General features: G+C 38.6%; 1 protein-coding gene across 1 annotated transcript in view; it reads right to left on the bottom strand.

Moving 5' to 3' along the window:
- pdss2 (prenyl (decaprenyl) diphosphate synthase, subunit 2) overlaps window positions 1-12,061 on the bottom strand; it is a 33,714-nt gene that overhangs the window by 13,146 nt on the left and 8,507 nt on the right. The window contains exons 2-3 of the mRNA XM_079856291.1: window positions 7,248-7,382; window positions 326-524 (exon numbers count right to left, since the gene is read on the bottom strand). Of these exons, the coding sequence (XP_079712417.1) occupies window positions 326-524; window positions 7,248-7,382 (334 nt within the window). The remainder of the gene's footprint in view (window positions 1-325; window positions 525-7,247; window positions 7,383-12,061) is intronic.

Here is a 12,061-nt window from a genome sequence, read left to right as displayed (position 1 = left end):
GTTCACAGCCATGTTCACTCCGGTATTTCGCGCGATGGTTTTGTTTTCGCATCATGCATGTGTTTACAGTGGAAGTTAGATGCGGCTGAGCATGCGCATAACACACGCCATAACCAAACGTTATGTGATTGGTTTACGGGTAACCAATGATTTTAAACTTCAGACAAGCGCCCCCCCGCGAGAAAGAAAACGCTTTTCAATTATGCCATGCCAGACTCTGTCTACGAAGCAAAGCGAAGTAGCAGAGTTTGGTATTACCAGGCTAGGTGTAAGTAAGCAATGGGAAAAAACCTGGAGTGGACTATTCACAGAACGTATTTAGTACCTTGGTGTCATTGAGCTGGGCCAATCCAGTGCATGCGTTCGCCAACAGGAAATCACCGCTCAGAACGGCCATCTTGTTCCCAAACTGCATGTCTTTGAGGGGGCCATCCGAGTTAGTCCACTCCTTCAGATTAACAATCCCACGATGCACCAGGAAGGCCGTGTGAATCAGCTCCGTGATCTCAGCCAAGTTTCGCTGACTGACAAAGAGAGAGAAAGAGAAAAATTAAGAGATTAGATCTATAAACAGTCCAGATTCTATAGCACACTTTACACAGAAAGGAAGTGATTTTAGCCCAAATGTTCTTCTGCAGAACAAATAACCCAGAGAGAGTGTGAAGTGTCCTGGAGACCATAATGCACTTCATAAACTACCAACTGCCACTGATTATCAGACGAGCCAGATTATCACAACACCATCACGCGGACGTTATAATCAAATGTTGATTTGGGTTCAGGACCACAATCAGCTTGAACCATTGAGGTCTCAGCGATAACCACCTTCCAGACACAAGAGAGAGACATTAGCACTGATGACCACTTACCCCTCCTTCAGAGCGGGAGACAGGGAAAGAAAAGAGGCTGAGGGAATGAAGAAAAAGCGTCTTTGATGAAGGGATTCTCTTCAGTTTGGCAGTATGAGAGGAGCGCTGTGGCCTTTACTGCTCACACACACACGCATGCTAGTGCTTGGGTAATTACAATGCTCTGCAATAATTCTTGTTGTCATTAAATGCTGTTCATTAATGGACCATCTCCTGAGCTCAATCATCCCTATTGTGCAGAGCGCTCTTGTTCACAAATCCGCTGATCCTGGTCAGATTCACTTCAGCTGACACGGGCACATGTGCTGAGTAAATACTGATGTTGACGTGATTTACAATGACTGGGGAAACTCAAACATACTTTACAGAAGTGTAATTGTATGCATCCAATATCTCAGGTCAAGAGTTGTAGAGTTTACTTGTCCTTTTTATCGAGGTGAAGTGTCCACTTTTTGAAAATTAATATCCTGTTTACCACAGAAATGCATGTGATTATGGAAGTAAAATGTGTAGTGAGTGTCATTTCAAGTTAGAAGATGATTTCTAGATAAGGTTTGTGACCTCAGACCTTGAAAAAGTATCTATGGCTACATTCACGAGTGACACGGGTCATTTTATTAAATGAAAATTCAATTAAATACAAAATTACATTAAATGAAAAAGTAAGACTAAATTAAAAAATAAAGAATTAAAAAATAGCACTAAATATATATATTTTTATATATATATATATAGTGTGAAAAGCCCAATGTTACATCATTAATATGTAACAAATTCAAATTAAAAATGAACAAATTAAAAATATTATGTAAACAATCCAAAACTCATTGAATGAGGCATTTTAATTCTGATTTATCACAATAAAAAAAATTAAAAAAAATCATATTAAATAAAAAAAAATAATAATACAGTATCAATTAATGTGGGTTTTATCATAATCATAATCATTCACCATCATTGGCATGCTTAATTTCTATTAGGGTGGAAGACAATGAGTCCACAGAATGCCAATAATACAATTTCGGCCGTTTTCCGCCTCCTTGCCCCCGTTCTTAATTGACGTGTAATTTCACCGCAGCCTCCACGGAACATCAGGTTCATAATGATTGACTCCATTTATTTAATTCAGATTAACATGCCAAGTTTGAATCTTTTAATGCCACATTTAAAAATTCATGCTAATACCTTAAAAAAAAAAAAAAAAAGCTGCAATGTGAATGTAGCCAAGGTGCGTGCGTGCGTGTGTGTGTATGTGTGTGTGTGTCCTTCTCAGTCCCCTGTGGCCGCCAGCATTGAGTTGCTGATTTGATACTCATTAGTAAAAGTGATGCTATTTGTAAACAGCATTTTTTTGAACGAACAGTTTTCTGTCCTGGAATGATTTTTTTTTTTTCATATACTCTTTGTCTCCTTCATCCTTGGACTGGCTGTAGTGTTTTATGTGCAGACAGACGGATTTGAATCAAAATCTAATTTTCCCCCAAATCTGCAGCTATGCCGTCTACGTTTTTTTGAAGTCAGTGGGAGGAGCAGCACAGGGAGTATAAATAGCCTCAGAACTCAGTTGCATAGCAACCGATGCCATGGCGCAGAGGGGTTCCGCCCCCTGACACGCCCCCTTTCCCAGCTTGCTCCATTTTCTCTGCCAATTTAACCCTGAAGCACAGTCAAGCGTGTGCCTGCAAGCTCACAGCAGATCACCTTAGAGGTCAGGGTGTCAGCTGACCAAAAGCATCACTAAACCTGTCACACAGTATCTCAGCAGGTGATGTTTTAATGAAAGATCATGAAAGATTGCAAACTTATGAAACGAGTTCACCTCTTGACTCAAAACACACACACACAGACACACACACACACAGACACACACAGACACACACACACACACACACACACACACACACACACACACACACACACACACACACACACATACACATACACACAACCCTAGCACTAAATAAGACTTAATAAGACAGTTTGGCCTGCTCTATTCAGCATGTGTATGTGATATACAGTATGTATTAAGTATATATTATATGGAAGTCTGGGGTCGGTAAGATTTTTTTTTTTTTTTTTTAAGAAGTCTCTTATGCTCACCAGGGCTGCATTTAATTGATCAACAATACAGTAAAAACAGTAATATTTTGAAATATTATTACAATTTAAAAGAACCATTTTCTATTTTAATACATTTTAAAATGTAATTTATTCCTGTGATGACAAAGCTGAATTTTCAGCATCATTACTCCAGTCTTCAGAGTCACATGATCCTTTAAAGATCATCATGTTTTGGAAATTTCAGTAACACTTTATTTTACAGTGTCCTTGTTACATAATGTTACATGTACTTACCACAGTAATAACAGTAAATTATGCATAATTACATGCAACTAACCCTCAACCAAATCCAAATCCTACCCTAACCCTAATAGGTACATTTAGTTCATTAATATCACTCCATACTTAAATATAATTACACTGTAACAATAACACCTTAAAATAAAGTGTAACCGAAATTTCATTTATATCTTGGTCTTTCCATCCAGCATTTTTATGTGGAATCCCAAAATTTGCATTCAAATATGTCAATGGAAAACCAAATGTTTTGCAAATGCACCTAAAGAGACAGACAGGATGCCATAATGTCTAATGATCTAAAACAAATTCAAGAAACCTTACCCAACAAACATTTAGTGACTCAATGCTTATTTCCAATGCTTAACGCCAAAGTCTGCTGAATGTCACACGTGTTCCACAACATACCTCTAAAAGAAATATCGAGGAATTATTCGAACAGATGTCTCTCTCTGCGGAATGCACTTGTGCACGTATGCGATCAAACACACCCACTAACCATGAGCATTTCTGTCAAAAGAGAACACACACACTTACCATCCACCTAACATGCACACGCAACCACACAACACTGTGTGTGTGTGAGAGAAAGTGACTCGAAGGGACATTTTACAAATGCTGCATGTCAAGGAGGAGGAGAGCAGCACAGCAATTCATCCATCACCACCATCAAACACACCTCTAACCAGGAACGAGAGAGCGAAAGGTGTCATCGGAGGAGGGAGAGAAGGGGGGGAGTTGAAAGGAAAGAGAGACGACTGACAAAAAAAGAGAACAAACAGAAAGGGGGAGAGAAAAAGCTCTAGTACAGTATGTGTAGTATGTGAGAAAGAGGTAACTATCACAGACATGTTTATGCTTTACTCATGTTGTTTCAAACCATGTGACTTCCATTTTTTGCATGTATATCATATTTGTTCAGACATGTACATCATATTTAAAGCCCCCTCTAGTTAACTGTTAACAGAATCACTGATTCATAGAGTTGAACAGGTCAGTCATTCAGAATCATTCACTGTGAAATAGATCAGCTGATTCATTTAAAAGAACATATTCAAAAGAATGTCTGATTAATGTACAAATCAGCACTACTTCTCTCTTCTCTCTATGATTTTGGTCTATTGGTCACACAAAATGATACTTTTATGGTGTGTTTTTTTTTCTTTTTTCTGAAGCTCATTCATATTGAAAAGAATAACCAGGATATTTTTCAAAAATTCCCTTCTTGCATTCAACGGAACAATTAAGTCATACAGAAGTAAATCATTTTTGTTGGGTGAACTTTCTCTTTAAATTTGTGTATTTGTGCATTTGTGGGTTTCACCAACAGTCACCTCACCCTTTTTTAACACACACACACACACACACACTCACAATGGGTCAGCCCTGAGTATTACAAGTCTCAGGGCAACTACATCACCTTCTTGTTTCCATGACACCCACATCCCAGCTGTGGAACTATGAGGTCACTTCCTGTTTGGAGGAAAACGTGGGGTTGTAGAAACAAGAGAACGAGGGGGGAAAAATATAGGAGTGTAGAGATTAGTGCCGGTCCCTCCTCTCGCTTGCTTTGACACTCTCTTTCCCCGCTCGGTGAGAGAGAAAGAGTTCATTCAGACAGCTTACACACACATACACATACACACATGCTGCCAAGTGCAACAGCCGTTTCTGGTAACTCCCTGGCACTGCAGCCAAAGGACTCGCACACACACACCAGCCTGTTTAGAGCAAGAGTCCTTCAGAGGCGCAGCGGTGGAAGTGGCTGCACGAGTGTGTGCGCTGCATGTGTGTTCATTTCGTGTCCTTAACTGGACATAATTTACCCCGCACGCCTTCATATCCTGTTTCCGATGATCTGTCTATTACACACGCACATGCAACAACATGGTGGTTACCATTTTCCAATAAACCTCATTCTCTACGAATTCAATGCAATGTTTTTAAAACAAAACAAGTCGTCTTTTTTCACTTCTGGAAAGAGAAAGCGGCTACATTTCTTATTGGCCTCAGGTGAAATGTGAACCTCATCGTCTCGGAAATAAAATCTTCAGGAGCCTATAGCGTTCTAGGTGTCCAAATGAAAAACCTTTCTAAACCTGATGCCCAGATAAAAATTATTATTAACCTCTCTCCACCTTTCGCACCAACGAACACACACAAGTGACCACTTGTACACTGACATCAAATACTTTTGGGAAGTTGACATGTCCTGCGGTGTGACATGCTATACTCCTAAAACTGACATAGTATACTGTATCTAAAAGACAGCGGTCTGTAAAACTAAATAATTGGCATATGATATTGAATTGTCTATATTAAAATAGAGCTAGAACTAAAACCACAACCAATGAGTTGCAGTTTGAAGATCCTTCATCAGGGTGTGGATTTCAGCAGGCAAACTTTATTTAAAGAGTTGAAGACAACTTTAACAAACAGTGTCTGCTGAAATATAATACCCACAAGTGTGTTAGATTTATTCCAGAGACTGCAAAGTCTTCTCCACAGAACAGCAGACGTGGTAACTGCATATTTTTTGATTGCTTAAACAACATTTTCCAATACTTTTGTATGACCTTTCTTGACCTTGAAAGACTGCATGGAATACTTGCATTTAAAAATGCATTTCTCGCAAGACCAGACAAAGACTAATATATGAAATAAAAGTCATTGAAACTCTTTAATTTGTTTTAAGCTTTATAAAATCTGCCTTTTTATAGAGCTGGTAAGTCCCGCCCATCCGTAAAACCCCAAGTGGACCTCTAGGTTGAAAAATCGTCAATGCAAGTGAATGGGAGAAAATAATTATTTTCTGGTCCCGTTTGAATTGTGCCATGAATGTGAACATATGTTGTCTGTGAATTTTTTATATAATTTTTCATGTTACGAGTTTGACAGTATATGGTATGATTCTTCGGCTAGCAGTTGTGGAAAAGACATAACGAGAAAGACTACATGTCGCCTATGTGACGTCACCCCATAAAGTTGACTTACCCGTGGTTTTCGCCAACCTCAACGATTTTGTCCTCTCCCTGAAAGAAGGCTGTGAAGTGCACCAAAGACAGCCATGTTTAGCGGGATCCGTGAGCTAGTGTCCGTGTGCAAGTGGTGGTGACGTTTCAAACGTGTCGAAAGCAGCGAAGAGTTGTAGTCCACAAAGTGCTCTCACACAAAGTCTAACCGTATCAAACTTCTACCCGCTAAATTGTAGCATTCTTTACACGAAAAATTATATAAAAAAATTCACAGACAACATATGTTCACATTCATGTCAAAATTCAAACGGGACCAGAAAATAATTATTTTCTCCCATTCACTTGCATTGACGATTTTTCAACCTAGAGGTCCAGTGGGGATTAGCGGAAGGGGCGGGACTTATCAGCTCTATTGCTGATACAGTATGATATAGTGAGAATGTGGAGGAAAAAATACCTCAAGTTTACCCAGAGACCCAAACTAAGAGAAAATATGCAATTTGATGCAGATGTTGTTATTTACAGTGCCAAAACGAAAGATGAAACTCTAATAGCTTGTAATGTGAATCAATGAGATGTTTGTAACAGTATAGCAGACTACATACATTAAATGCATATAAATATCAGTTGTCCAGTTTTCATCTTAAAATATTACTAACAATATAAAAGTTATTCTTAAGATTTCACAGGGAAAAGACACACCACGATCTGAAGGCGAGCATCTTTAGAAATATCTAAAAATTGTGTGCGACAGGTTTATAATTTAGAGGACTTAGAAATTAATGTATCTATAGATATGATACAGCAGGTTTATTAGGGTTAAAATGGAAATTAGGGTTCAAAGTCTATGAACTTGAAAACTTGAAATGTCCATACATAACAAACTGCATATTTTCTCTTGTCTATCACACATCTTTCTGCCTGGTCTCCTTCCCTCTCTCACTTTCTCTGAGGCTGTGTATGGTAGCAATCATTTCTCACTAATGGCCAAAGCTAGAAGCAGTTAGGATCCCCATGTCCCTGAGAGAGAAAAGCATCTCTTTACCTGGGGTAGATGCCGCTGATCATACTGTCATGAATCGGGTCGCTGGTACTGGGACTTGGACCGGCTGCTTTGGACATTAGCAGCACCACAAGACCTCGCATCTGTAGATTATTCCGGCTGTCGAACACAAACCCTCTATGTATGGAAAAAAAATAACAAAAAAACAAAACACAGCATTATTTTTCACATACCATAAAAAATAAATAATAATATATTTCATATTTGTTATGACAAATCCCAAGCAGAAACCCACTGATCATTTAAAAAAAAAAAAAGTGTGACATTTATGCAATTGATAATAACAATTTAATAAATACAATACCGTTAAAAAATGTAGGCTTGGTAATATTTCTTTTTTTTTTTTTGAGTCTCTTCTGCTCGCCAAGTCTAGTACTATTATAAAATATTACAATTTTAAATAACTGTTTTCTATTTCAATATATTTTAAAATGTTATTTATTCTTCTGATAATTATTTTATTTATTTATTTTTAAATAAAACAACAACTGCTTCCTTTTTGTTTTCCAAAGTGTTCCAAGACAACTTCATATGCAAGATCAATTAATAAGTCAGGTTAACTGTTGCAGGCTAACTCTGTGCTGAATGCTGTGGCTCCCCATCAAACCCTTCAGAATGAGAACTAATAGTGCTATGAAGAGCAGAAATGTGATTTATCAACTAATTAAAGAGTCATAAGCAGCCAAGATTGCAGATTTCTCCAGGATCTGCTCTAAAGCAGTGTTCTGCTCACTCCTGATGGGACACACTGAAACACTTAAATGATACTTGCCCTCAATGCATATAGGAACAAAAAAAAGTAATTATTTTTATTGTTAAATGAATCAAACTATGCCATATATCTCTTATTAAATCTCTACAACCGTCTAAAAATTCAAGAAAACTTTCAATTTCTTCTGAGGTCAACATGGGTCTGGATCTGTCTAAACCTGTTGAAAGATTTAAAAATATATATAGACTTAAAAATAGACATAAAATAAATAGACTTGCATTGAAGACGTTATATTCACACAGTGTTTGGAATTGACAACCGTATTTCCTAGCAGGTGTGACTCTCAAAATATCCTGTTCCTACAACAGCAGCCAGGAACAGCTTGAATACTGTCTGTGTGAAGGAGTCAATAAAGTGAATCCCCGTTTCTATTCTCATCATATCTGTAAATATCACCCGTAACCATAGTGACAGTGACTAAAGTAAATATAAAACATAAAAGGGTTAACCAAATTCAATCAAAATTTGGCCATGGAAGTCAATTCAGTATAACTATACAGTGTTAACCATAAATCACCTAAAACTGGATTGACTTGGACCAATATAAGGTTATAAACAGTAACGTGACGCGAGGTCAAAGCTTATACACGTCCGTCTTGCGCATGTTTACATAGAAAAGCAATGGAAAAGTAGGCTAGCTGTGAACAGTCCCTAGGGGCCTGTTTACACCTGGTCACTCCATGTGTTTTACTCATCGAATAGCTATCTGATTTGTTAAAACTGTTCCATTTACATTTGGCCACATAAATGTGCCTCCGAAAAATTAATATAAAACCGATCTTAAATTCCCGTGCTATATGTAATTTTAAGCTAATTTTAAGATCAGAACAGGAGACAGAGAGAGCAGCTTCAGCACTGGTAATCAGTCTCACTACTTTGGGAGATGGAAGATGATTGTGTTTTGAGCGTCTGCGACTTCGGCTACTTTCTGTTTCATTTGCGGCAGTTTGCGCGTCGGCTTGCGTAAGATATCCGAAATCGCCCCCTAAACCCTCATTCACTATTCCCCACGTTAGTCCACTAATACTGTTCACTTGAAGGAGAGAATGAGAAGGAGTGAGCGAATTCGGACAGCCGTTGAGCGTACATCGGTTGTACACTCGTTATTGCAGTGCAATGTGGGATTGAATATAACGTCCACTAGGGTTTCGGACACCACTACAAATGTCTGTCCTCTCAAATAACTCCCTATTTGAGGGTATAGGGGCGATTTCGGATTCAGCCATACTCAGCTGCAGTAGCTCCGCCAAATTATGCTATAATAACACGTCATAACCTATAACAAATTCTCACACATTTATTTTCTGAACATTTTGGGAGGAGTAGCCTACATTTTACATATGTGGTTTCAACAACCATATGCATTTACAATTGTCCAGTGTGGAATGCGTCTCAGACTACCTCCTGAAGTGGTTTGGAGCGTTTCGGAGGGCATGTACCTACACCTGGTCTATTCACGATTGGATAGCTATCCGCATGAAGTGACCAGGTGTAAACAGGCCCTAAAACACAGTCCTAATGAACACCTTAGTAACCACATGACAACACCCTAGGAAGCACTCACAACAGCCTAGCATTATGATGGTGACTTTTTCACATGCAAGAACCATAAACCACTCAAATTTTCTTCATATAATGTAAAACAAAAACAAAAAACAGGGGAAAAAAATCATTTAATATAGGGCCATTCGCACAGAATGCATTTTTGTATTTAGTGGAAGGGAAAACCGCAAGGTCTACAGACATTTTTTAAAAAGTTGAACTTGAACATTTTTATAACGCTGTATCACACATCAGATGCAAGTGCAACAGTGAAACATACATTAAGAGACAAACAGAAAAGCAGTGCTGTGTGGAATGTAAAAAATGTGTTCTGTGTGAACGGGACTAATTCTGTCATCTGGGAGCATTATGAAAATATAAGTTTCTAGTATGTGAGTGTGTGATCAAGTGTGTGATGTCGGTCCGCCTCACCGTATCCTAATTGTGTCTAAATGAAATGCACGGTGCCAAACTAACGAGCAAGCATGTCGTTCCAATACAGTCTCGCCCTCTTTTCACCCCCAATCTCTCCATCTTTCACTGTCTCTCTCTCTATGGAGGAGGAAACACACACAAAGACACTCTCAGGCTTGTTAATCACAGTTCCACGAGGGGGTCTTGAAGGCAGAGGTCATCACTGTTATGAGCTGGCCTGCCTTTCAACATCATGATTAATTTGCATCTGTATGACAGTTGGTGGCTGGTTCTGTGCAAAGGCGTCCAACCCCACCGACCCTTTACTCGGCTCTATTATCTGTTTAAAACATACATAATACAAATAACTTTCTTATAATTGCCTTCTAATGTCACAGCAGCACAAAAGGGCTTTTCCCTCTGAGACAAAGATTCTGCATTTTGATCATTTTAGAGACACTTATTAATAAATCATTCAATTTCAACCAACACTCACATCGCAACTTTTTAAAATCCCAATCCTTTTTAAAAGGAAAGTTGTCAGAAACAGCAGAGACACGTAATCCATCAATACTATAAAAAATTCTTTGTATATTCTACAAAATAAATTGTAAGAGCACCCTGCAATACTATCATATTACAAACTCACCAATTGTGAAATAAAAAAAGTTAATAAATTAATAACAAAAATATGAATCTCTGATGCCAGAGGAGAATGGCCAGACTGGTTTGAGCTAATAGAAAGGCAACAGTAACTCAAATAACCACTTGTTACAACCGAGGTCTGCAGAAGAGCATCTCTGAACGTACAACATGTCGAACCTTGAAGCAGACGGGCTACAGAAACAGAAGAGACACCGGGTGACACTTCTGTCAGCTGAGAACAGGAAACCATACAATTCACACAGGCTCACCAAAATTGGATAGTAGAAGACTGGAAAAACGTTGCCTGGTCTCGAGTCTCGATTTCTGCTCGAGTTTTCGATTTACCATTAAGATGGTAGGGTCAGAATTAGGAGTAAACAACATAAGAGCAGTGATCCATCCTGCCTTGTATCATCGGTTCAGGCTGCTGGTGGTGTTGTAATGGTGTGAGGAATATTTTCTTGACATACTTTGGACCGCTTATTATCGATAGAACATCATTTAAACCCTAGTGAAAAAAATATGCTAAGTATACTTGCAGCCAGACTAATTTAGCATACTTCAAGTGTGTTAATGATTAGTTAAAGGGTTAGTTCACCCAAAAATGAAAATTCTGTCAGTAATTACTCACCCTCATGTTGTTCCAACCGCGTAAGACCTTCGTTCATCTTCGGAACACAAATTAAGATATTTTTGATGAAATCTGAGCCATCTCTCACTCCTCCATAGGCTGCTATGTGACCGAAACTTGCTGGCCCAGAAAAGTTATTAAAGAGATCGTTAATATAGTCCAAGTGACTCCAGTGGCTCAATCTTAAGTATATCAAGCGACGAGAATACTTTTTGTGCGCAAAAACAAACAAAAATAACGACTTTATTCCACTTTTCATTTCCTTCTCTCTGGGCCTCGTAGTGTTTTTGCGCTGCGCGTCTGTGTTGCACGTCATCACGCATCACACACATGACCGGCGTCGGCCAATAGTGAGCCTACGTGGTGACGTGTAACACAGACGCGCTGCGCAAAAACACTACGAGGTCCAGAGAGAAGGAAATGAATAGTGGAATAAAGTCGTTATTTTTGTTTGTTTTTGCGCACAAAAAGTATTCTCGTCGCTTGATATACTTAAGATTGAGCCACTGGAGTCACTTGGACTATATTAACGATCTCTTTAATAACTTTTCTGGGCCAGCAAGTTTCGGTCACATAGCAGCCTATGGAGGAGTGAGACATGGCTCAGATTTCATCAAAAATATCTTAATTTGTGTTCCGAAGATGAACGAAGGTCTTACGCGGTTGGAACAACATGAGGGTGAGTAATTACTGACAGAATTTTCATTTTTGGGTGAACTAACCCTTTAACTTGAAGTGTGCTATTTTGAACTAATTTTGTACTAAGTATATTTTAGCTGTAATTAAATTGTA

This window comes from Squalius cephalus (genome assembly GCF_949319135.1).
Source record: "Squalius cephalus genome assembly, chromosome: 21".
Classification (NCBI taxonomy): Eukaryota; Metazoa; Chordata; class Actinopteri; order Cypriniformes; family Leuciscidae; genus Squalius; species Squalius cephalus.
The sequence above is the reverse complement of the archived record's forward strand: the minus strand, read 5'-3'. Positions and strand labels throughout refer to the sequence as shown.